The 26,007-nt window shown below is 40.1% G+C and overlaps 1 protein-coding gene, 1 long non-coding RNA gene and 1 pseudogene across 6 annotated transcripts; 2 read left to right on the plus strand and 1 right to left on the minus strand.

The window, feature by feature from the left end:
* The first annotated feature begins 13,881 nt into the window (after window positions 1–13,881).
* Window positions 13,882–14,916, plus strand: LOC104219157 (uncharacterized). The gene is made up of 2 exons (XM_009769793.2): window positions 13,882–14,448; window positions 14,672–14,916. Exons 1-2 carry the CDS (start codon window positions 13,882–13,884, stop codon window positions 14,687–14,689), a joined length of 585 nt encoding a protein of 194 aa, XP_009768095.1. The 3' UTR covers window positions 14,690–14,916.
* Window positions 14,262–23,820, minus strand: LOC104219156 (uncharacterized). Of its 5 annotated transcripts, none has more exons than XR_011402922.1 (4): window positions 23,323–23,820; window positions 23,148–23,215; window positions 22,849–22,906; window positions 14,262–14,467 (listed from the first exon to the last, which is right to left on the minus strand). It is a non-coding gene; the product is annotated as an uncharacterized lncRNA (long non-coding RNA). The 5 variants fall into 5 exon arrangements; XR_011402921.1 differs by having other exon boundaries at window positions 23,148–23,269; window positions 23,542–23,780; XR_011402920.1 differs by lacking the exon at window positions 14,262–14,467 and adding an exon at window positions 18,616–18,702 and having other exon boundaries at window positions 23,148–23,269; window positions 23,542–23,780.
* On the plus strand, window positions 18,041–19,531 carry LOC104219155 (late embryogenesis abundant protein 1-like; annotated as a pseudogene).
* Window positions 23,821–26,007: the final 2,187 nt, after the last annotated feature.

Here is a 26,007-nt window from a genome sequence, read left to right on the forward strand (position 1 = left end):
CTTCTTTCGATCTTCACCTGAAGCTTCTTCTTCTTTCCTCCTTTTGTGTTGATACTCCTCCTTGCGATATTATGCCTAGGTCTCGTCGTTCTCGCGAGGAGGTTCCTGAAGCCACCCCATCACCAACGATGCCTCCTTCTGATAGTGGAGACGTGGTGGTAGAAGAGAATGACAACCCTCCTATGGTGGAGGAGCTGCTACCGAGGCACCCTTTATCCCGGAGTGACTTCCTCAAAGATCCACCTCCCACTATGAACCCCGTATTTTCTGAGACGGAGCAGGTCCATATTGATGCCCTTCATATAAAGTATGGCATTCCTGCCCATATAGAGATGGTTCTAGCGGTGAGAGATTATGTGGACGTCCACAGACCTGGGTACTGTGCTTTCTACGAGTACCCTTTTATGATCGGCTACACCCTTCCCCTCTTCCCCTTAGCGGAAGAATTCTGTAGATTTTACCAAGTTTGCCCAGCACAACTTTCGCCATACACGCTCAAGGTGCTTTTACTATTGACTAAGTATGTAGAGTTGGCGGAATGTAGCGTTTCCATCCATCACCTTTTGCACCTGTTCACGCATGGCTTCCTCAGGGGTACCATGGTGCATTTGAGGCTTCGTGGTACGAAAGGGCTGGTGGTCGGGATGGACGACCGGGCGAGCCGCAAGTTTTGGAACAAGTATTTCTTTGTCAAGACCGAACACGTCGTTTCTGATTCCGCCAGATTTCCGAAGCGATGGAATGGAACTCGTAAGTGTCGTTGTTCGTTATGTTCCCCTCTCTTTTGTAATTACTATAAATTTTACTTACTCGTCGTTTTGTAGCTATGGGTCATCCGCCTTGCCCCATTGCGGGTAGCAAGGATTGGGTAGTCCGCTTGTTGCCTCATGCAGCAGAAACTCAGACTTGGCCCGTCTTCATGCAGCGTTATGGCCCTAAAGTTTCCTCAGGTAAATGATTTACTTACTACTTCGTTGGCCATGCGACCTTGCTTAATAGCACGACCCTTTGTGATGACAGATCGGGGAGCTTCTAGGCGGAGGGCGCCAGTTCTCGCCTTTAGACAAGCCGTTGCTACTACGGACACACAGTTTATCTTGAGCGAGTCTATTCGGGAGAGTCATCCTCAACCTATTCAATTGGGAGATTCGTCTCGAGTTGTGACCACGAGGGAGGAGGCTTCTTCGGTACCGGCCTTACATCCTTTGGATGAATCTTCTAACGAGACAAACCGTTAGAGAGAAAAAGGAGGAGGCTGGAGCTGGGGAAGGGCGTGGCTACGGACACCGACAGTAGCAGGGCATCCCGGACAGCCCCGATGCCCAAATTCATGGCCGACGCCATTTTTCCAAGTGGAAGGAGTTGGCCTGGGAGCCAGTTCAGTGCGCTCCGTTGAGGGTGGTACTTCGTCTAATGTTGGAGGGCCTCGTGTCGAGGATGGCGGCTCGGGTTGGGATATCGACCCAAAGGATGTTAATGAATTTGTGGGTCGCCATACCTATGTAGGGGTCAGGATGGACGGATCCGACCGTCATGTGGTAGTCCCGGGGAACTACAATTTGCTGTTGAACAGCGAGTAGGTGGCATCGGCCCTCGTTCCTTTATGTGCTGCTCCTGAAAGCGAGATGCTTGGAGAAATGAGCGACGTAGAGTTATCTCAGAAGGTCGCTGGTATGGCCCTGCAGGTAGGTACCTCTCCTCTTTTTGTCGTTGGATTGGTAAGATAATCGTCGTTCTGTATTTTGTTTCTAACTTTTTCCCTTCTCTTTTGTCAAACCCTCGTCCTGGAGGTAAAGAGAGAGCGCTGTGAGAGAAAAAGGACGTACCTTTATGAGAAGATGTTGTCCAAGTATCGACAGTATTGTGCTAAGCATCGGGCGATGTTTGACATTTATCATCAGGATCCTAAGTTCCAGGTGTTTCGTGAGGGGCTCAAGCAGCGAGAGGACCAATTGAAGCGCAAGATAGAGGAGTTGAGGGAGAGGGACGAGGAGCTTGTGAAGGTTGTCGCCTGTAATAATGAACTGGAGGCCTTCCTTAAGGCGAAGGAGGACGAGCTTGAATTGAGTAGGGGATGACGGCTGAGAATGCCGACTTTTAGCTGAAGTGGCCGACTTGACCACCGAGTTGAGTGCTAAGGTAGCGGAGATTGAAGGGCTTAAGGGCGAGCTGAATGTCAATGCCGATAAGCTGGCGGCAACTATTTTCAAATCGGTTTCTCTGGAGGATGCCCTCCGTATTTCCAGGTCGGAACTGACTGGGGAGAGGGAAGCCTCTGGTCATCAAGTTGCAGAGCTCGAAGGGCGTGTCAAGGAGCTGGAGGCGGAGTTGGCTGCATTGAAGGGACAAATGTCCTCGCTGAGGGCGGAGGAGGCAAGTCGACATTCTCAGCCTTCTACTTCACGTGCCTCAGCTGATCAGGGCGTGCCCTGCCATTTGTACGAGTTATGGGTCCATGCGGAGGTTTGCTTGATGTGTATAAGGCTTTTCACACTGAGGGCAGGGCTACTGAGGCAGAGGTTCAGGCTGTGCACGCCGAAGCTCGTGCAGCTCGTGAGTTATACAGGTACGACCCCCTCACACTTGGCGGGGAAGGCATCAATTCTGATCATGCGAATCACTTTGCTTCATATTCGTGGTATGAAGACGCTTACCCCGCTGGGGATGATGTGTAGTCCTGGTTTGTATTTACTTTTGTTTAGGAATTTTTGTACGGGTCATACTTGGGCCTGTTTGTAGGGGCAAACGTAAATGATATTTTGCTGTAATGTAAAATTTTACTTTTGTCGACTTTTTTTTTTGTATTTATCGCACATGATATTACCGCCCTTGGCTATTGGGATGTTGCTTCGAGCTGTCGTCGAAGTAGAATCCCATTGTGGTTCGAACGAGGTCGAACTTATATTATCGTAGACGGCCTTGGCCGTAGGGATATTACTTTGAACTATCGTCGAAGTGGAATCTCGTCGTAGTTCGAACGAGGTCGAACTTATATTTTGGTCGATGGCCTTGGCCATTGGGATGTTGCTTCGAACTGTCGTCGAAGTGGAATCCCATCGTGATTCGAAAGAGGTCGAACTTATATTGTCGTCGACGGCCTTGGCCGTGGGGATGTTGCTTCGAGCTGTCGTCGAAGTTGAATCCCATCGTAGTTCGAACGAGGTCAAACTTATATTTTCGTTGATGGCCTTGGCCATTGGGATGTTGCTTCGAACTGTCATCGAAGTGGAATCCTGTCGTGATTCGAACGAGGTCGAACTTATATTTTCATTGATGGCCTTGGCCATTGGGAGGTTGCTTCGAACTGTCGTCGAAGTGGAATCTCGTCGTGATTCAAACGAGGTTGAACTTATATTATCATCGATGGCCTTGCCCATTGGGATGTTGCTTTGAACTATCGTCGAAGTGGAATCCCGTCGTAGTTTGAACGAGGTCGAACTTATATTTTCGTTGATGGCCTTGGCCATTGGGATGTTACTTAGAACTGTCATCGAAGTAGAATCCCGTCGTGGTTCGAACGAGGTCGAACTTATATTTTCATCGATGGCCTTGGCCATTGGGATGGTTCTTCGAACTGTCATCGAAGTAGAATCCCATCGTGATTCGAACGAGGCCGAACTTATATTGTCGTCGATGGCCTTGGCCATTGGTATGTTGCTTCAAACTGTCATCGAAATGGAATCCCATCATAGTTCGAACGAGGTCGAACTTATATTTTCATCGATGGCCTTGGCCATTAGGGATGTTGCTTCGAACTATCGTCGAAGTGGAATCCCATCGTGGTTCGAATGAGGTCGAACTTATATTGCCGTTGATGGCCTTGGCCATTGGGATTTGATCGTATTCCCGTAGAAAGACGTCACATGTCGACTAGTGGAGATCTGGTTCTGCACATACAATGGAGATTTGATTCCGTACGTACAATGGAGATTTGATTCCGTACATATAGTGGAGATTTGATTCCGTACATACAATGGAGATTTGATTCCATTCATACAATGGAGATTTGATTCCGTACATACAATGAAGATTTGATTCTGTTTATACAATGGAGATTTGATTATTTATATGTAGTCCCTTCATTACTTTGATCCGGAGATCATATTGACGGGTCGAGGTGATAAACAATGTGTCTATCCTTGAGGCGTCCCCCCGCCGCGGTTAAAAATCTCCCCGGGAAAACCCGATTGGGACAAAACTCGGGTGAGGTAAAAAGGGTACGACTTAGGTGACCCCTTCTTTTAGAAGTGGAAGTACTTGAGATGGGCGACGTTCTAGTTGTTTTGGAGTAGCTTCCGTCCATTGTTTCTAGCTGGAACGCTCCTTTGTTTGATGCTGCTACGACTTTGTATGGTTCATCCCAATTTGTTCCCAATTTTCCCTCATTAGGATCCTTTGAAGTTTGTGTTTTAGCCTTGAGGACGTAATCTCCGACTTTGATCGGTCGTACCTTGGCTCTCTTGTTGTAGTATCTTTCTACTTGCTATTTCTGGTATACCATTCTTATGTGGTCCATGTCTCTTCATTCTTCAACTTCATCCAGATCTTGTAGTCTACTTTCGTCGTTGCATGTTGCGCTCTCGTTGGAGTATCTCAGACTGGGCTCCCCTACCTCGACGGGTATGACTACATCAGTCTCGTAGACTAGTGAATATGGCGTTTCTCTTATGCTGGGTTTTGGCGTAGTACGGTATGCCCATAATACTTCTGGTAGTAGTTCAGGCCACAACCCTTTAGCTTCCTCAAGCTTCTTTTTCAATATGTTCAATATTACTTTATTGGAGGATTCGGCTTGACCATTGGCGGCACGGTGGTAGGGCGTGGAGAGTATCCGCTTGATGTACCATTTTTCGAAAAACTTGGTCGTTCTTTTTCCAATGAACTGAGGTCCGTTATCGCAGCTGATCTCTTTGGGGATGCCAAAACGACATATAATATTTTCCATATGAAGGCGATGACCTCCTGCTCGCGTATCTGAGTGTATGTACCTGCTTCCACCCATTTAGAGAAGTAGTCAGTTAAAACAAAAAGGAAGCGTACCTTACCTCGTCCTACTAGGAGGGGCCCGACTATGTCCATTCCCCATTTTATGAATGGCCATGGCGAAATGACGGAGTGAAGGAGTTCCCCTACTTGGTGTATCATAGGGGCGTACTTTTGACATTGTTTACATCTCCTGACATAGTCAGCTGCTTCTTTTTCATGGTGGGCCAGTAGTATCCGGCGCGAATGAGGCATTTGACGAGGGTGCGATTTCCCGTGTGGGCGCCACAGTGCCCCTTGTGTACTTCTTCTAGCACTCGCCTCGTTTGATGCGGCCCGAGACATTTGGCTAGGGGGACATCCTTTTGTAGAGATCGCCGTTTACTAGGTTGTACCAGGCTGCCTGCACCCGGAGTTTTTTGGTGCCTTTTGTGTCTTGAGGGAGTGTTCCATCCTGCAAATAGGCTACGAAGCGGTTACGCCAGTCCCAAGTTAGGTTTATAGAATGTACCTCGACGTGGTCTATTGCGGAATGGAGTAGGGTGACCACATTTTCTTTCCCGATATTCTTGGTGGCCGTAGCCAATTTAGCGAGGCCATCCGCTTCAATATTTTGTGCCCTGGGTATTTGGTCGAGGAGACATTCATCAAAATCCGGTAGAAGTTTGTGGATTTCTGACTGGTATCTTTATAGCCTCTGCTCTTTGATTTGGAAAGTCCCGGTGACCTGATTCACCACAAGTTAGGAGTCGCAGCAGAGGACGAGTCGTCAGGCGCCATATTTGAGGGATAGCTTCAAACATGCAATCACAACTTCATACTCGGCCTTGTTTTTAGTCATCTCGGGGTATCGTATGGACTGGCGAATTACTTCTCCTGTAAGGACCTCGAGGACGAGTCCCAGTCCCCAACGCACGACATTAGAGGCACCATCGGTGTAGAGGACCCAAAGGTCGGTGGCAGAAGTACGGAGTGCTTCCTGTTCTACCTCGGGCAATATTTCCATGTTGAAATCAATGACGAAGTCTGCGAGCACCTGCAACTTAATGGCAGTTCGCGGTTGGTACGTTATGTCGTGCTCTCTTAGATCTATGGCTTATTTGGCTAGTCTACCCGATAGTTTGGGTTTATGTACGATACCTCTTAGGGGGAAGGTTGTCACCACTTTAATAGGGTGACATTGGAAGTACGGTCTAAGCTTCCGTGAAGCTACGACCAATGCCAGAGCTAGTTTTTCAAGGTGAGGGTACCTCGTTTCGGCATCTATTAAAGTTTTGCTGACATAGTAAATTGGAGATTGCGTACCTTTTTTTTCGCGGACCAAGACTGCGCTTACTGCAACTTCAGAAACTGCTAGATACACAAGTAAGCATTTACCTGGATCTGCTTTGACGAGTAGCGGTGGTGAGGATAGATACGTTTTCAACTTTTTCAGGGCGTCGATGCATTCACTGTTCCATTGCAACCCTTGGTCTTTCCTTAGTACATTGAAGAATTTATGGCATCTATCTGAGGATCGTGAAATGAACCTTGATAGGGCAGTTATTCGTCCCGTCAACTTCTGCACCTGCTTTTTGCTGGTCAGTGTTTTCGGTATAACGTCGATGGCCTTGATTTGATCCAGGTTGACCTCGATTCCCCTTTGCGACACTAGGAAATCGAGGAACTTTCCTAAAGTCACGTCGAAGGCGCACTTTTCGGGGTTCAGTTTCATTCCGTACTACCTTAGTATTTCGAAGGCTTCCTTCAAATGACCAATGTGATCTTCTTTCTTTGCTGACTTCACCAGCATGTCATAGATGTAAACTTCCATTGTTTTACCAAGTTGTTTTTTGAAAATTTTGGTGACCAATCTTTGATACGTGGACCCTACATTCTTGAGCCCGAATGACATTACCTTATAGCAGTACGTACCTTGGTGAGTGATGAAAGTGGTATTTTCCTGATCCTCTTCAACCGTTAGAATCTGATTATAACCGGAGTACGCATCCAAGAAGCTTAGCAATTCGTGGCCCGTTGTTGCATCGATATGTTGGTTGATGTGAGGTAGCGGGAAAGAATCCTTCGGGAACGTTTTGTTCAAATCGGTTAAGTCAACACACATTCTCCACTTCCTGTTCTTCTTTTTGACCATGACCACATTGGCGACCCATTGGGGATATTTCTATTCTCTGATGGAACCGTTGGCGAGTAATTTATCAACTTCTTCGCTAACCGCCTCATTGATTGTGGCATTGAATATCCTCCTCATTTGTCGTACTGGCAGATAAAGCGAACCGATATTTAGCTTGTGTGCAGCGATCTCCCTTGGGATTCCCGGCATGTCTGAATGGGAAAAAGCAAACAAATCGGTGTTGTTAGTTAAAAACTCACGATACTCACCTGGCTCCGAGAGGTTGTGCCCAACGTAAGCCTTTTTGGTGCAATCGGTGTTATCTAACTGTATGTGGTCGAGATCCTCTACGGTCGCCTTGCAAGCTTCTACAATGTTCGGATCTTTGATGGGCTCTTTTTGTATGTCGGGCTTGGTGCCCGACATGGCTAACTGTTATGCTTCCGTGCTTGCCCCTTTTAGCTGTCTATCTTGAGCGATCTGATAGCATTCTTAGGCTGTACGTGGTTCGCCTCGGGTGCTGAATATCCCCCATGGGGTGGGAAATTTGATCACCTGATAGAAGCTTGAGGGGACGGCTCGCATGGCGTGTATCCATGGTCATCCTATAATGGCGTTGTAGGTTGTTTCCTGGTTCATGACGTGGAATGTTGTTTCCAGGGTGACCCCTCCTACTAGGACAGGTAGCACTATTTCTCCGGATGTCTGCTCTACTGTATTATTAAAACCCATTAATGTTATGCAACGCGATATCATTTTATCCTCAAGCCTTATTTGCACGAGGACTCGCTGGTGAACAATACACACGCCTCTTCCGTCATCCACCATGATTCTTTTCACATCGGTGTCAGCGATGCATAAAGTTATAACTAAAGCATCATAGCGAGGAAAAGACAAACCGTCGGTATCTGACTTATCGAATATGATACTGTCTTCGAGGTCATCATACCGTTCGTGGGCGACCATCAGTTTAAGTTTGTGTATGGTAGTGAACTTCACATGGTTGATTACCGTACCATCGCCACCGCCAATGATCATTTGTATGGTACGCGCTGGCGATGGTGGCTTTGGAGGTCCTTGAGATGGGTCGCATCCTCGAGCGAAGTTGGCCCTTCCTTTATCGCTTAACAGTTCTTTCAGGTACCCTTGGTTCAACATTCTAACTACTTCTTGCTGCAGACCTATGAAATCTTTGGTCTTGTGTCCTCTTTCTTGGTGGAACTCACAGAGGATGTTCGACCTCCTGGTGCTTGGATCTAATTTCATCTTTTGTGGCCACTGCACCTTCGTGCCCAGCTTCTCTAGTGCGTACACTATTTCTAAAGGGGAAACACAGAAATTATGAGTAGATAGTAGTGGAGGTATACCTCTTTCGCTCCGGAGGGGTGCAATGTGTCGTGGTATGACGTCTGCGTGTCGTGTAGGGGGCGGGTTTGATGTTCGGATATAGGGCTGATGCTTTTCGCGATTGAAACGTGGTGGTTGATCTCGCCGCCCATTGCTACGTCAATCTCTCTTTTTCTCGGTCTGGACTGATGTTAATCGTTAAAGTGGGCCGTTTAGGTCGTCCTCATCCGCTCTCACTTCGGCGCAGTAGGCGTTGTGAATCTCTTCCCTGTGGTAGGAGGGTACTTCATGAGTCTACTGAGCAGTTTTTTGGTTGACTTTGACCCGCTCCTGTTTAACCCATTCTGAAAGGCTGCGACTGCCATTCCTTCTGACACGTTCGGTAGGCTCATCCTTACTCTGTTGAATCGGGCCAAGAAATCCCGAAGTCCCTCGCCCGCCGTTTGCCTAATGGCGAAGATAACGTTGACCCTAGCCTCAGCCTTCTTCGCTCCTGCATTAGCGGTGGCGAATTTATCTGCCATTTCTTCGAACGTCGATATCGATCGTACTGGTAACTGGGAGTACCATGTCAATGCTCCCCCTGTCAAGGTCTCGCCGAATTTTTTCAACAGCACAGACGGTACTTGTTCTTTTGATAGATCATTTCCTTTTACTGTAGTAACATAATGGATTAGGTGATCCTCCGGGTCTGTGGTCCCGTCATATATTTTCAAGTATGGTGGCATCTTGAAGGTCTTTGGAATAGGATGAGGAGCAGTCCTTTCGTTGTAAGGTTGTTCGACGAATTGGCCTACGTCGCGTTTCAGTAATATCTTTAGAGCGCCTGGTATTTTATCGACCCTCTCCTGATGTTCCTTCATTTGGTCGTGGAGTGTTTTGTTTTCATTTTCCATCTCTTCCATTTTCTTTAAGATGGCCATGAGTGCAGTGTCACCCGCGTTAGTGACAGTGTGGGTATTAGCTGCTTGTGTAGTGCTTGCTCATCGGCGGTAGCTGGGATTTCTGTAGGTGGTATGCCTTCGACACCTCCTTGAGTGGATTTCTCGATCATGTTGCTCAAAGCACTTGTCAACCATTCTTCCAGCAACTTCTTGACTGCTGGTGGTGCTTCCCCCATGGTGGATGTCGAGGCTCCCCTTTCGCGCAAAATCGTTAGATATTCGTGTGGAATAGGTGAGATCTCCCCCTCAGGTGTAGCTCTTGGTGTTGTATTCCCATCATCTTCTCTACCGGCTTCGTCGAGGGAGTTTAGGAGATTGTTCGAGACGTCTACTATCGCCTTCAGCCTCGCTTCCTTTCCCGTTATTGTTGGTTTTGGAGGTTCGAAGAAAGGTGATCACTTTCAGGGATCTAGATAAGAACTATGATTTCAGCTATGGAAATCCCCATAGACGGAGCCAAATTATTTGACTCAAAAGATGTTAAAACTTTTTTGGACAAAGCAATCAAAGATGAAGGGGTAAATCGTAGCTGAAGATAATTATCTCTAGACTAATAGTAGGTAAGGAAAAGAGAGTTACAAAGTTTCTTTGTATTCAAGATTCGTTCACTTTCCGAATGTCATTGCCCTCTTACAAGATCTTTTTTTTTTCCTTATATACTAGAGAGAAAACATTCAGAATTATAAGAAATTAAAATACAAGGAATATTCGACAGAATATTCTCAATGTCTCCTAATGAGCTTACATTTCTACAAGGGTCGTACAATTTCTACTTTTGCCTTAAGGTCGTCTTTCTCGGGACGCCAATTCGAAGATACTCGGTCGTTGGTCGTACTCATCATAGGTCGAGGTCGGTCAAATTTGGACTTATACATTGATCATGCAACTTTTATTCATTTTTATCAAAATTATTCTGTAAGTTAAAGTATTGTAATAAGGCTACAATCCACAATTTTCAGTATAATGTTTGAAGATTTACCCAAAAATATGCACGATCCGACTCCCGTATGTTCGTTGACACGAAACGATTATTATCGTATTTGGTGTGGTTGGTGTAATATTAAGTTCACACCTAAAATTTATGGGGTTTGGCGGGGTTCTTTATAAAAGAGTTCCTTATCTGGATATTTCTATTATAAGAACTATTTTTATAAAAATATTTTAAGAATTATTCTGAAGTTAAATGTTACTCCCTCTGTTTCATTTTATCGTTTGACTAAGAATAAGAAAGAAAAAAACAAAACTTTTAAAACTTGTTATCGTAAGATTGAATGGAATTATCCCCCAAATATATAACTTTACTTTTTCTGAAATTGATTTAAAAAAAGAATATCATGTAAAATAGGACAGTATTAGCAAAATACTCACCTTTTTTTTTGGTTTCCCACCCGATGTCCGATATCCACATTAAGGTCCGATTAAATCCGGATTCGCGCCGGAAAATTTCACAATAAGAGTAAAGTGCTCCCTAGTATATGTGAAAGTGTTTGCCGCCAACTATATATATATGTCGTTCATAAATACGCCGTTGATCATCAGTGTGAACAGTGGAAGTTCATAAACCAACATGTTACATGTGGTAGTACTAATTTTTTATGAATACATCAAACTCTTTCCCGCCAACGCGTCGAAACAAATATATAGGAAACTTCCCCTTAATAATTTCAGACGCCTTAAAAATATAGATAATCCCAAAGTGACACAAAGTACAAATGGAGAAAATCCCAAAGATGACAAAAGAAAGACAATTACCGTCGGATAATATATATATATGGTGGCGGCAAAGCCTAGTCTTATATGGGATTGTGGAAGTTCACTCTACGACTCCTTCGAATTGAAATCATTTGAACGCCAACTCGGCATGGCCATAGCTTCTAGGACTATGTCAATGCCACATCTATCCGATAACCGCGTTTTCCCGCTTTCTTCATCGTCACAAATAGGGGTGTCAAATGAGCAGGTTGCGATGAATTTGAATGGGTCAAAATCTCAACGTGTGCCCAAAAAAGGCTCCAAAATTTCTCGGACCTTTCAGAAGCTTCTCAAGTCTGTGTTCAGAGCAAAGCATAGCAGTAACAGTCCAATTTTTCCAGTACAAGATAAGTCGAGTAGTAACCAAGTTCAAGTCATTTGTGAAAGGTGTAGCCCGATAATGGAGGTCACAGAATGTACGTGATGGTTTATTTCGCCGGATATCAGGTCGTTGGTAAGAAGAATAGAATCTAAACGATCCATGGCCCCCTCCTTTGGACTACTTATTAGTCAATCATCACTCTAACATTGTAAATTGATCATATTTTGGAGATGAAGTGTAAGTTCAATTTTTTTTTACCTATTTTCATTATAGATCACAATAGTTAAATTCCATTCCAAAACTTTTTTGATATCTTAGTCTTAATTTCTTTTGGCGTTTTAAATTAAAGGTCATGTTCTAGATATAATTCATATCACGTCGAATCTAATACTCACTTTGTTTCAGTTTATGTGAAACTATTTCCTTTTTGGTCTGTTCCAAAAGGAATAACTCCTCTCTAAATTTGGTAACAATTTAGTTTAAACTTACAATTCTACCATTAATGAGAAGCTTTTATAATTACACAGAAACTCTTGGCCCCTTTCTGATTTGTTTAGGACCACAAATTTCAAAAGTCTTCATTTTTTCTTAAACTTCGTGCCCAATAAAACAGGTTCACATAAATTGGAACGGATGGCGTATGTAATTTAAAACTATAATTCATCGTTCAATACCTTCGAATCAATTCTCAATTTTAATTATTTTGTTTTTTTTAATCAATCAATTTATTATAAAATTAAGTTTTTTTTTAAGCGAATTGGCCGCATACACAAAAACAAACAGATAGGTGATAAGTCAAAAGTAACTTGGGTTGAGATATATTGGATCAAGTTGGGCTAAAATTTGGGTCATAGTTCAACCCTCTGTACTCTTACCAAGCTTTAATTAATGTGTATTATTTTCTTATGTATTATTTAATTGTCAAGTAAGATTTTTTTTTCTTTTGTTATGGTCATATAACACAAACAAAAGTTTATCATGGAGGCCAGTGTTGCCAATGCATCCGCAAATTTATTTTTTCCCTGGGTAGTTCCGTGCGCTTCATATTCGCCCCCGGAGTTCGCTCCCAGAAATATAGCCATCCTTGCCCCCTCACGTCAATCCCACGAGCCTCTTATCCATTCTCATTGAACGACGGCGGGGAAGCACCCTCTATGTAAATAACCCAATATTGGTTCGCAGTCGACAACATCTTCACCATCGAGAGTAACGATGAGTTGAAGAACACCGTGCATTATATTGATGGTTCTTGTAGTTGGTGCAGTCATAAGTTTTTTACCGATTCATTCTTCCATGAATTGCTTAAAGTGAAAAGAAGTTCATCCAAATTTAATCGAAACATATAAGTGAACATGAAATGCAAAAAATATATTTTAAAGGTATTTAGCAAAGTTACTCATGGATCAATTTGGGCAAAAAATCAACCCCACTTTAGATGCGCTGAAATAGGTTGGATCAAGATAGGTTGAGTTCCACAAATGAACGGGTCAATGACTAACCCAATCTTGAGCGAAATAGGCAGATCAAATGGGTTTGAGCTCAAATTGGACCCTAACTCGGCCCATGCCAAGACATACGATCCAGAAGAAGCAATGAGAAATAAAGACACGATAAAACTTGTAATGGTCCATACAGGGAAAATAGAGAACTTCCCTTCTCTATTGGCCCTTCTTAAAGATGTAGATATGAAGTGAATCTTTTATATACCAAAAACTATCTAATTGTCATGAAAGGATGACTGTACGTTTGTACAAATTACATATGTACAATCAAATTTTTCATCTAAATTCCACGAGCATACAACAACAACAACCATATATCCAATGTAGTTTCACAAGTGGGGTCTGGGAGGGTAGAATGTACGCAGACCTTACCCTTGCCTTTAAAAAAGCAGAGATGTTGTTTCCGGAAGACCCTTAGTTTCCCCTTTCAGTTAGCCATCCCTTTTTTTTTCTTTTCATTTTTTACTTTTTTATACAATTCATATAACTAGAGATGTCAGTGTAAAACAAAATCCATTAGGAAATATGCAATTTTAAAATTCCAGCTATTGAAGAGGTACAGAATTACAGGCAATTTAGATAAGTTTAACATTTTTCAGGACTATATGATCACTTGTTCGGAATTTCTTTCAATAATGCTAGTGCCATATTCTTAGATATAGTCCAAAAGACCAGTAGTAGGAAAATAGAACAAATCAATAGAAAACAAAATTATCTTAAGGAATAGAATAGATGCTCATCAACTTGGCCATTTCCAGAAAAGAGATTCAAAGATGATAGAATGGGTGATTGAAGGAGTAAAGAGAAGTATTCTTACCATCACAAACTGCTATAAATAGTGTTCATCAGCAGACAATTTCAAGCAAACAAGGCATAAGAAGCTTGAACCCTTAAAAGAGTCAGTTTCAGACATATTCAATGGCATCACTTCAGTGCCACAAGCCCGCTCAACATGCCCCATCCACTGTCTGTCAAAAAACCACCACTGTGACTTGCCACAAGGCCAACAATGAGCACCACTCTTACGCTGACAAAATGAAAGATATGACCGTCAAAATGTTTCACCATGACAATCACAATCAGCATTCTGCTTGCTACGGCACCAAAACTAACCAATCTGCTGCATGCCATGGCACCAAAACTCAGCAATCTGCTGCATGCCACGGCACCAAACCTCAGCAATCTGCTGCATGCCATGGAACCAAACCTCAGCAATCTGCTGCATGCCATGGCACCAAAACTCAGCAATCTGCTGCATGCAGTGGAACCAAAACTCACCAATCTGCTGCATGCCATGGCACAAGTGCAACTGCTGCACATGCTGGGGCTTGTGGAAAGAAAAAGGAAGGGAATTTCATGCATAAGATGCGTGATCAAATGAGAAGCAGGAGGAACAGGAACAAGGACGGAAGTTGCAGCGACGGCAGTGACAACAGCAGCAGCAGCAGTGATGAGAGCGACGATGAAAACTGCGGAAGGACCAAGGTATAATCATTGTTTATATCTGCATGAAGGGCAAAAAATTTAAAGGTTGTAGGGAACAATGATATGCAATATAAGATAATTAACGAGGATAAGTAATGTCTCAAGGTGTATTAATAGGTTAACACAAATTCTCTGACTTGAAAACTTGGGTACATGCTTCCCTCCCCCAGAGAAGAGAACCATATCCTGAAGCCTAATTATTAAAATTATCTTGTTTTTGCAGAAGAGAGGGAACTGCTGATGAAGTAAGCTACAGAAATCAGACAAGCAAGAGGCCGAAGCTATATAATAAGGAACTTCTGCTGCTCAGTGAATGCTGTACTTTATTTAAGAGAAAGAGCTCTTTGTTTGTCTCTATATCTGTTACTGTGTGTGTGCGTGAAGTGTGTTCCATGAATAAATGCTAATATGTTTATGTAATTACACTATGTCAACTTGTCTACTAATAAAAGATGGTTTGTTGTCTCACTGTGGGAAAGTAAAATGGACTATTAATAGGCGAAGTAAATTGGTAAACCACGTGCACATGATGAGGCAACGAGTACAGTAACAGCAATGGAGAGGAAAGAAAAAATCAGCCGCAGTAACACATAACCATATTAAATCCTTTGCTAGCATATATATGGACGAACTTTTCGTTACAATCAATGTTACAGAGCTATGTTCTCCTCAGGTTCAACTGTAGGCAACAAAGCTATTGAAGAAGCCACTAATTAGCAACAAAGCAAGTTCTGTCTTCTTCCAGATAGTTGATGTGTTTAAGACTTAAAAGGGCTCGACATAAATCTGCAGAAACCTAACAAAGGCTTTGTAAGAGAAGGAGCTAATGCATCCGTAGCATCATGTGCAATAGATGACACTATATCATGACTTTATAGGCCACGGAAAGATATTGTTTTGTAAGAACAAAAATGCTTACGTTCACAAAGTCCACTCACCCACCCCCAAAAAAAGCAAGACAAAAAAACAGAAGAAAAGCAATGCAGAAAACAGACAGAAAGAACTAACTGCGCAGCCAGTAAGCAAGGGAGGAAGAGAAAGTGTACATTGAAATAGATCAATTCCACTTGATTCAAAAAGAGCTTATTATTCTGCATTTACAATAACAGTATAAGGGATATATCCATATTCGTAAAAGCCAAGAAGCAAAGAGGTGGAAGAAACGCCAAGAAGTCAGCTAATTACAAGAAAGAAAAAGAAACCGATAGCTGGTAACTTTTTTTTGAGAATGAAAATAGAGTACAATCTGGTGACTAGCAGCACTGAAATGGAGATAATGTTCCATAGAGCCAAATCTAAAAATCAGCACATAACGACACTCGACTCAATGGAGAACAATGTAATGGCACCATTTGGAAAAAAATGTACTATAGCAATTGCAACGCATTCCTTGAAAAAGGAGTACTTAATTTCGAGCCTTCATTTGTACTCTAAATGAAAATAAGGCCGGCATTGCTTCTTCAGCTTTGAGAAACTTGCATTCCAATCCTTCTTTCCAAGATGTTGATTTGCAAGATGTCAGTAGTGGAACTCACATATCTCTTACCATGCCGGTCTGTGAAATAGGACTTTTCAAGACTTCTTAGATTTGCTGAAACGGAGGAAGCAAATACGGAGTACATCAAGAGTTTCAAAAGGACAAGAACTTGTCTTACTTTCTTGAGAAACATAAATGACATCTTGGGATAGCTACAGGTCAAGTGCATTAGGCACTTATTGGTATGATATATTTTTGGATGTCATCAAATGCTTAGAAGGAAGCAAGAATACACGCAGAAAAATAAAATTATTTCAAAGAATAGAATAGGTGCTCTTCAACTTTTGGTCTTTAGCAAAAAAGGAGATTTAAAGATGACAGGATAAAGGATATGAGAATAAAATTAACAATCCCTCCACTGACTCGTGCTCCTATAACAGAAATTTATGTAATTTCAAACTTGGGAATCTTATTGACGACTGTGGAAAGATTAAGACACAAAACACAAGCATAATCTTCTGTTAGGGTTACACAAATATATCATTTAGTTCTATGATGCAGTACCAGCAACAATGGCATATTAAACCAGGGTCTAACTTCACAACTGCTAGCTATCATGTTCTTGAACTAGCGGAGATGAGTCATCACAACCATTTACTCACATATTCGGAGAGACAGAATACTCAGGATTTTATAATAACTAGAAAAGGGAGGTCGCCTTCTATATATAGAAAAGCTTGTCCATCACAGATCAATAGCTAATTGAGCCTCACTTATCCAAACACACCGAATTAACTAAATAATAAGGTCTTGTATATTTAATAACATCTTGCCGAGCCACTATACTTCCCTGAATGTAAAGTCCAATTTCCAACGTACTCGCACTTATTAGATGTGGTTGATGAGAGTGAGAAAACAATATTTTATCCAAAATTTTTAGTTTTAAGAAAATCATTTTGAGAAAGACACAAAGCCTCTATAGTTCCCAGATTACTGACATAGCCAAGGATAAAATGACCTATAATATCCATCCAGCCTTAATGAAAAACACCATCATTGAACCATAGTAGACATCACATTAGGTCAAGGTAAGAATCTCTCTCTGATCAGCTATGCGATAGTTTGCATCAGCATCGATGAAACATGTGCATTAAGTATATCATCACTTTCTAATCAAGGTCAATATTGAATAGAAGCACACATCTTAGAAAGCTTTAAACCCTCTAACTGACATAATAACCATATCACCTCAACAGATATTCCTTGTGCCATAGCTAGGATAACCAAGGCCACAAGCCATTTTGAAAAGGCCGATTTGCAAGCAATTTAGAAAAAGTTCATGAAATTACATCGTGATTTTGAGACCACGACTCATAATTTCACTTACGGGGAAAAATGAACAATCATAAACCACTAGGTCATAGCTTAGGCTACATGATCACTTATCTATACTTTTCTTTCTGCTTGGCCAAAAGTGCTTTCTTTTTCCAAAAGCACTTTTGGCCAAAAATTGAGGTGTTTGGCCAAGCTTTTGGAAGGAAAAAAAGTGCTTTTGAGGAGAAGCAGAAGCAGTTTTGGAGAAGCAGAAAAAAGTAGCTTCTCTTCAAAAGCACTTTTTTGAGAAGCACTTTCGAGAAAAATACACTTAGAAGCAGTTTTTTAAAGCTTGGCCAAACACTAATTGCTGCTCAGAAGCGCTTTTCAAACTAATTAGCCAAACACAAACTGCTTCTCACCAAAAGTACTTTTGAGAAAAGCACTTTTGAAAAAAAAAACACTTCTCAAAATAAGCTGATTTTTGCAATTTGGCCAAACGGGCTATTATTCTAGTGTCATGTATGTGGATATAGCCAGGTCCAGTAGTGGGAAAATGGAATAAATTAATAAACAAAATTATCTAATGAATAGAATAGATGCTCATCAAATTGGCCATTTCCAGAAAAGAGATTCAAAGATGATAGAGTGGCTGATGTAAGGAGTACAGAGAAATATTCCCACCACCAAAAACTGCTATATATATGCGCTCAGAAAACCAGTCATTTCAAGCAAGCAAGTGATAAGAAGCTTGAGCCCTTTGAATAATACTCTTAAAATAGTCAGTTTCAGTCTTATTCAATGGCATCACTTCAGTGCCACAAGCCCGCTCAACATGCCCCATCCACTGTCTGTCAAAAGACCACCACCGTGACTTGCAACAAGGCCAACAATGAGCACCACTCTTTCTCTGACAAAATGAAAGATATGACTGACAAAATGTATCACCATGACAATCACAATCATCAATCTGCTTGCCACGGCACCAAAACTCAACAAACTGCTGCATGCCATGGCACCAAAACTCAACAAACTGCTGCATGCCATGGCACCAAAACTCAACAATCTGCGCATGCCATGGCACCCAAAACTCAGCAATATGCTGCAAGCCATGGCACCAAAACTCAACAAACTGCTGCATGCCATGGCACCAAAACTCAACAAACTGCATGCCATGGCACAAGTGCAAATGGCACCAAAACTCAACTATCTGCAGCATGCCATGGCACCAAGACTCAGCAATCTGCTGCAAGCCACGGCACCAAAACTCAACAAACTGCATGCCATGGCACAAGTGCAATTGCTACGCATGCTGGGGCTTGTGGATAGAAAAAGGAAAGCAGTTTCATGCATAAGATGCGTGATCAAATGAGAAGCAGGAGGAACAGGAACAAGGACGGAAGTTGCAGCGATGGCAGTGACAGCAGCAGCAGCAATAGCAGCGATGAGAGCGACAATGAAAACTGTGGAAGGACCAAGGTATAACCATTATCTATATTTGAGCTATCGCTAAGAATGCTAGCCGTAGAGAACATGGTATTCTTTCACTAGTAGTACAGTAGAAAAGTTGCATGGAGCACTGAACCTTACAAATTGCATGATAATATAATTAAAGTGGATAGCTAAGTCCTACTTAGTTTTGAACTTAAGTCCTGTGAACTGGCAATGTATATGCTTTTTATACCATCATACTAATTGACCTACAATAACATATAACTCTTCATAGAAGTCAGATATGGTAACCTGAAAAATAGTGCAATAACTTGTCATAATCAATGTAGTGGAAGAGTTCTTCACAGTTCAATTTATATAACTTAAAGGGTTAAACCAAATACTCTGCCTGGAAAGGTTGGGCATAAATAACTAAAGGGCATATATATGCGTTAGCTAATGCACCTTCCACAATACTCACTATCAGTAAGCTCAACAGAGGAATACAAGCTCCTCTCCCAAGCAAAAAGAGAAAGATATTCCCTATTCCAGTTATCTTGCAATCTAAGTATCTTATCTTGTTTTTGCAGAAGAGAGGGAGCTGCTGATGAGGTAAGATGCATAACTCAAACAAATAAGAGGCAGAAGCAATATACCTGATAAGGAACTTCTGTTTCTCAGTGAATCCTGTACTTCATTTAAGAAAAGAGTGAGAGGGCTATGCTCTATCTGTCTCGATGTCAGTGCGTGTTTTGTTTATGTGTGTGAAGTGTGCTCCATGAATAAATGCTACTCTAATAGCTTTATGTATTTATCGTTTACCTACTAATGAGAAAATGTTATGACAGTGATGTTGTCTAACTGTCGGAAAACAAATGGAAAATTAATAGACAAATTAATCTGGTAGACCTCATCCACATGACCATGAAATGAGTAAATTAATGGTGAGGTACAGAAAAGAAAGATTCTGCAGCATTAGCCAATAATCATATTCAATGCATTCAAGTATCCGGAGGAACTTTCCTACAATAATTATTCAACAGATACATTCTCCTTCTTCAGGTTAAAATATAAGCAGCAAAGCTAACCACAATTTCAAACTGATCAAGAACTTGTTATTGATGAAGCCATTAGCAACGTATAAAACTCAGTCTCTTTCCTGATAGTTCAGATGTGTTTTAAGACTTACAAGGGCTAAAGTACCGTGGAAACTCGTCATAGAATTCCAGAAATAAAAATAAAGACTTTGCAGACAGCAGCTAATACATCTTTAGCATAAAGTGTTCAGATGACAATCCATCACGACTCTATAAGCCAAAGAAAGATATCTCATCGGATGTTAATTTGAAGGCCCATAAAAAAAAGTCACTCTGTTTATGGAAAACTGCAAACCTTGTAATTGTCATGGACAGATCAAGGAATCCATCCACAAGAAGAAAAATGAGAGAGTAAAATAGAGCTCCCAAATAATAATTTGCATTTTCAAGATTGTTATTCAAAGAAGTCTTATAATAGCTTTTATCATCTTCATTGATAGTACAAGAAGCTTAATTTCTGAGCATGTTCAGAACTGATAAAAGTCATCAAAGCTTAACCAGTACATCCACATTATATATAAAAGCTTTCTCTAGTTTGTTTTTACCTTGATATCTCTTTGGGAATTTTTATCAAACACCAAACAAACTTCTTGAATTTATCCTCTAGAAGCAAACATAGCAAGAATTATACTATAAACAAATGAATCATAATCAAACCCAATCTCCTATTGTTATAAAAGTAGTATCAAGCTGGTGTACATGCATCAAATCCACAATGGAAAAATCCCATATGGAAAGCATAACTAAAAGCTTAAAATTGAGTACAATTGGACATTTATGCAGGCAACACCAAAATGAAAAAGGAAAAATAACATTACATGATTTCTTTTAAGTCTTAGTGGACAGAGTTACCCGGCACATGTGCTAATGGAAGGTAGCAAGCAGTGTTTTAAAAGGCTTTTCTGGGACTCGGCTCGGGGCTCGCCCCGGAGCGGGGCACTATCAAAACACCTTGAGGCTCATGTGTGGGGCTTACGCCCCCAAGCGCCCGGCTTGCGCCCTAAACACGCCTAACGCTCAACGTTCGGGACTCGCCCAATAGTTCGTATGCAAATCATGTGTTGAAGTCACTAATTAGCACTGTTGACTCTCAAAATTCTTTAACAAATGAATGGTTAAAGTTTTTTTTATCTATAGAATATGAAAATTGTGAATAACTCAAATAACGAACCATAGTATTGCATATTTACTAACTGAGAAAATCGAGAGGGTGAACATCATTTGAATATTTCTTTTGAAAATAGATAACTAAAATTTATATCTTTACTTGATAGATTTTCATGTCTTAGTTCTATGTCTCTCAAAATTATCATACATTTATTATATTACTATTTAAAAATAATTTTATATTTACTCATGAAGGAGTAATATTTTAAATTACAGTGTTGATAAAATTTATTGAGTATTTACTTATATAAGGAGGTAAAATATGCAATTTGATATAATATTTTTTTTAAAATAATTTTTAATTGTTTGAAAGTTAAGACATTGTAGTTAATTTATATTTCATAGTAACCATTATCTATATTTGAGGTATCGCTAAGAATGCTACAGCCGTAGAGGACATGGTATACTTTCGGTAGTAATACAGTAGAAAAGTTGCATAGAGCTTAGAAACTTACAAATTGCATGATAATATAATTAAAGTGGATAGCTAAGGCCTTCTTAGTTTTGAACTGAAGTCCTGTGAACTGGCAATATATAGGCTTTTGACCTACAATTACATATAACTTTTCATAGGAAGTCAGATATGGTAACCTGAAAAATAGTGTAATAACTTAGTATAATCAATGTAGTGTAAGAGTTCTTTACACTTCAATTTATATAACTTTAAAGGGTTAAACCAAATACTCTGCCTGGAAAGGTTTGGTATAAATCACTGAAAGGGCATATGTTAGCTAATGCACCTCCCACAAATACTCTCTGTCAGTAAGCTCAACAGAGAAAGATATTCCCTATTCCAGTTGTCTTGCAATCTAAGTATCTTATCTTATTTTTGCAGAAGAGAGGGAGCTGCTGATGAAGTAAGCTGTATAACTCAAACAAATAAGAGGCAGAAGTAATATACCCAAGAAGGAACTTCTGTTCTATCTCTGTGTGAGTGTGTTTGTTTGTGTCTGTGTGAGGTGTGCTCCATGAATAAATGCTACTCTAATAGCTTTATGTATTTATCATTTGCCTACTAATGAAAAAAAGTTATGATATTGATGTTGTCTAATGGTGGGGAAACAAAATGGACAAGTAAGAGGCAAAGTAATTTGGTTGATGTCATGCACATGATCATGAAATGAGTAAAGTAATGGTGAAGTACAAAAAAGAAAGATTCGACTGCACTAGAAGATAACCATATTCAATGCTTTCGAGCATCTGGAGGAACTTTCCTACAATAATTGTTCAACAGATGTATTCTCCTCCTTCAGCTTAAGCTTATAAGCAACAAAGATGTTCACAATTTCAAACTGATTACGAACAAAACTATTGATGAAGCCGTTAGCAACTAAGAATATTATGTGTTTTTTTCTTGATAGTTCAGATGTGTTTTAAGACTTAAAAGGGCAGAAGTATTGTGGAAACTCGTCATAAAACTCCAGAAAGAAAACAAAGACTTTGTACACAGCAGCTAATACATCTTTAGCTTGAAGTGTTCAAATAACAATCCATCACGATTCTATAAGCCAAAGAAAGATATCTTATCGGATGTTAATTTAAGGCCCAAAAAACAGGGAAGGAAAAGGAAAATATGTGACTGCAGAAATGAGAGAAATTATAGTAAAAGCACAAGTTGCTTTGTTTATAGAACTGCAAGTCTCGTAATTGTCAAGGACAGAGACAGCTCAAGGAATCCATCAACAAGAAGAAAGATGAGAGCGTAAAATAGAGCTCCCAAGTAATAGTTCGCATTTGCAAGATTGTTATTCAAAGAACTGTAATAGATTTTATTATCTTCATTGATAGTACAAGAAACTTGGTAATACTCCAAGATAGCTTAATTTCTGAGCATGTTCAAAACTGATAAAAGTCATCAAGGCTTAACCAGTACATCCACATTATATATAAAAGCTTTCTCTAGTTTGTTTTTACCTTGATATCTCTCTGTGACTTTTTATCAAACACCAAACAAACTTCTTGAATTTATCCTCTGGAAGCAAACATAGCAAGAATTATTTTATAAACAAATGAATCATAATCAAACCCAATCTCCTATTGTTATAAAAGAAGTATAAAGCTGGCATGCATGCGTCAAATCCACAATGCAAAAATCCCATATGGAAAGCATTACTAAAAGCTTAAAATTGAGTCCAATTGGACATTTATGCGGACAACACCACAATGAAAAAGGAGAAAAAAACACTACATGATTTCTTCTAAGTCTTAGTTACCTGGTACATGTGCGGCACGTATGCTAACAGGTACTTGTTGCAATAATCGAGTTGCGTGCAAGCTGCCTCTAACACCACGTCATAAAAAAGAGGCACCACAGTGAAAACAAAGTTTAACTATTCTGCACAAGAAGAAAAATACAAGTTACAGTTTACAAAGAACACAAAAATGTACCTATAGGAAGCTTCCTCTAACTTCTGTAGCGCTTGTCATCGCCCAGAATCAGTTGTTCCCATATATTTTTTTTTCTATCTCAATACCAAGATATTCTACAAGTTGGATTTTTCTTCCTTTTGATATATGTTTTTTCTCGATTCTGTTTGTTTCTGTTAAACCATCGGTAATTGAAATAAATGCATTTCAACAAGGACTACAGATGAGACAAGAAAATACTTGGCGAATCAGAGAACTTGGATTATCTTTGTTTCCAGAACAATCGAACAAAATGAGCTCTTTGATTGATATTGTTTCTGTTTATATTCTTTTAGTTTCATAGGTTCTTAAACCGTGATATAATATCTCCAATTCGGCTTTCCGTCTTTCACATGTTTCCTCTAATTTTTCTAAACATTTAACTCAACTTCTTAATCAAGTATTAAGAATTTCTCAAGCTTCTCTCGTTCTCATACTTGTTTTGATTTCATGACTCTATACTATTTTATTTTCAACCATCACTATATTCTAGAAAGAATGAAGCTATTTAACCGTATGACTATATAAGTCGCATAACAAACATTATTTATACCAGACTAATTTATTTTCTAGCAAGTTACCTTATTTTCTACTTATTTTAAAACACAAACTAAAAAAATAACGTTTAAGTCTATTTTTTTCCTAATTAGATGCTTAGCTGATGGACAATAAAAGAAAATTAAAAAGGAAAAAAATCTCCTAAAATCGGTGATCATGGGAATGGTAACAAAGTCAGCGGATATTCTTTCATCATATTATTAGGTCTCCTCTTTCATATAAATTATAAAAAAAATCAACTGAAAATCTTGCATTTTAGGATCCATTCTACAGTGAATAATAAAACATATACTTTGTACTCAAAGAATATGGAGGATCTACAGTTTGTTGACAATGTAAATTTTGACGGAGAAGGTAAGCTTTAACCTGGACCTTTATGCAATTTACTAATTTCAAGTGTGCACGTTTAATCTAATTTATTTATATGATGTGTTGAATTTTACAAATATATAAACTGCTCGTGCCTTAATTTTTACTTGGATCCTAAAATGCAATATTTTCAATTTTTTCCCGTTTTAAATTGTCTATCAGCTAAGCATCTAATTAGGAAACAAGTAAACTTAAACGTTGCCTTTTTAGTTTATGTTTTAAAAAGTAGGAACATGAGTCCACTTGCCATGTCACGACCCAAAATTCACAAAAGGTCGTGATGGCGTCAGACACATTGTCAGGAAAGCCAACACCATGAAGTTTATTCATATTCCCGTTTAGTATTTGTTGAAATCGTTTTCTTTATACATTAAACAATAAATAATGAAATTGACAGAAAATAAACATGAAGCCTTTAACAAACTTAATATTGAATAATCCCATAATCATCCCAGAACCTGGTGTCACGAGTGCATGAGCTATCTCTAGGAAATAATGTAATACAACAACCGTCCGGAATACAAATTGGACAGAAAGTAAATACAGTAATCTGAAAGAGACTCTGCCGGCTGCGGGTCGTCTCGAGAAGTGTAGTTCACCTAAGTCTTTGTATCAACCATGTTGTTACGTCCACTAGACCACTAGAGATACATGTGCCTGTGCAACAAGAGTAGCATGAGTATAGAAACAACGTGTACCCAGTAAATATCCAGTCTAATCTCGAAGAAGTAGAGACGAGAGGTCGACTTCGACATTTACTAGTGGTCCGATAATGATATACTAATAAGGTGAATAATCATGGATTTATTAGAAACTGCGGTAAACTCAAGTAAATCAAGAAACAAGTAAACAACCTTTTTTATATTTAGAAGTTTCCAAATTCGTAATCCATGATTTTATTAATTTATCTCAGACCAGGGAGGCAATTTCATAAATTATCAATTTTTCACGCAAGCAATACAAGCATGCGCAATTCATGTCGAGGTCATACGGCACAATCCAACAATATTTAAACTGTGACTGTTAGAGGGTCGAATGGTGCGAACCATAGATGCATCTATTACTCCGCTCGCGAATCATACATGAGACGCGGTCAAATATAATAATAAAGTTACCCCGCTCGCGAATCATACGTGCGATGCAGGTACTCATAGATACACAAATTCAAATAGTCAATTAAGAATTTCATCAGGCAACATTTATCCAAGGAAAAGTCATTTCTCTTTTAACGTTTAAGAAAACGAAGTTTAACTTTTTAGAAATTCATTTACTAATTCGATATGATTTAAACAATTTAAATTATCAACCAGGTTACAAATATTTCAAGTATAGCATGCTTTTGGGTCCTAGACTACCCGGACATAAGCACAATAGTAGCTATGCACAGACTTTCGTCACCTCGTGCATACGTAGCCTCCACAAATAGACACATATAAACAATTATTTTACCTATGGGGACAATTCTCTCTTACAAGGTTAGAAAGGAGACTCACCTCGCTCCGAAGTTCCATAATCGGCATTCCACGCCCTTCCGAAGACTCAAATCGATGCACAATGCTTCAAAACTAGCCAACAATTATGTAAATCCATTAATACATGTTCAATTACTCATAATAATCCAATTTATAAAAATCTCTAACCCCGATCGAAAAGTTGACATAATCTCCCTCAGGCCCACGTGCCCGGATTTCGAATTTTTTTGAAGATAAAGTTTACCTATGACCTCACGAACTCGAATAT

The sequence above is a fragment of the Nicotiana sylvestris genome, chromosome 10, assembly GCF_000393655.2.
Source record: "Nicotiana sylvestris chromosome 10, ASM39365v2, whole genome shotgun sequence".
NCBI lineage: Eukaryota > Viridiplantae > Streptophyta > Magnoliopsida > Solanales > Solanaceae > Nicotiana > Nicotiana sylvestris.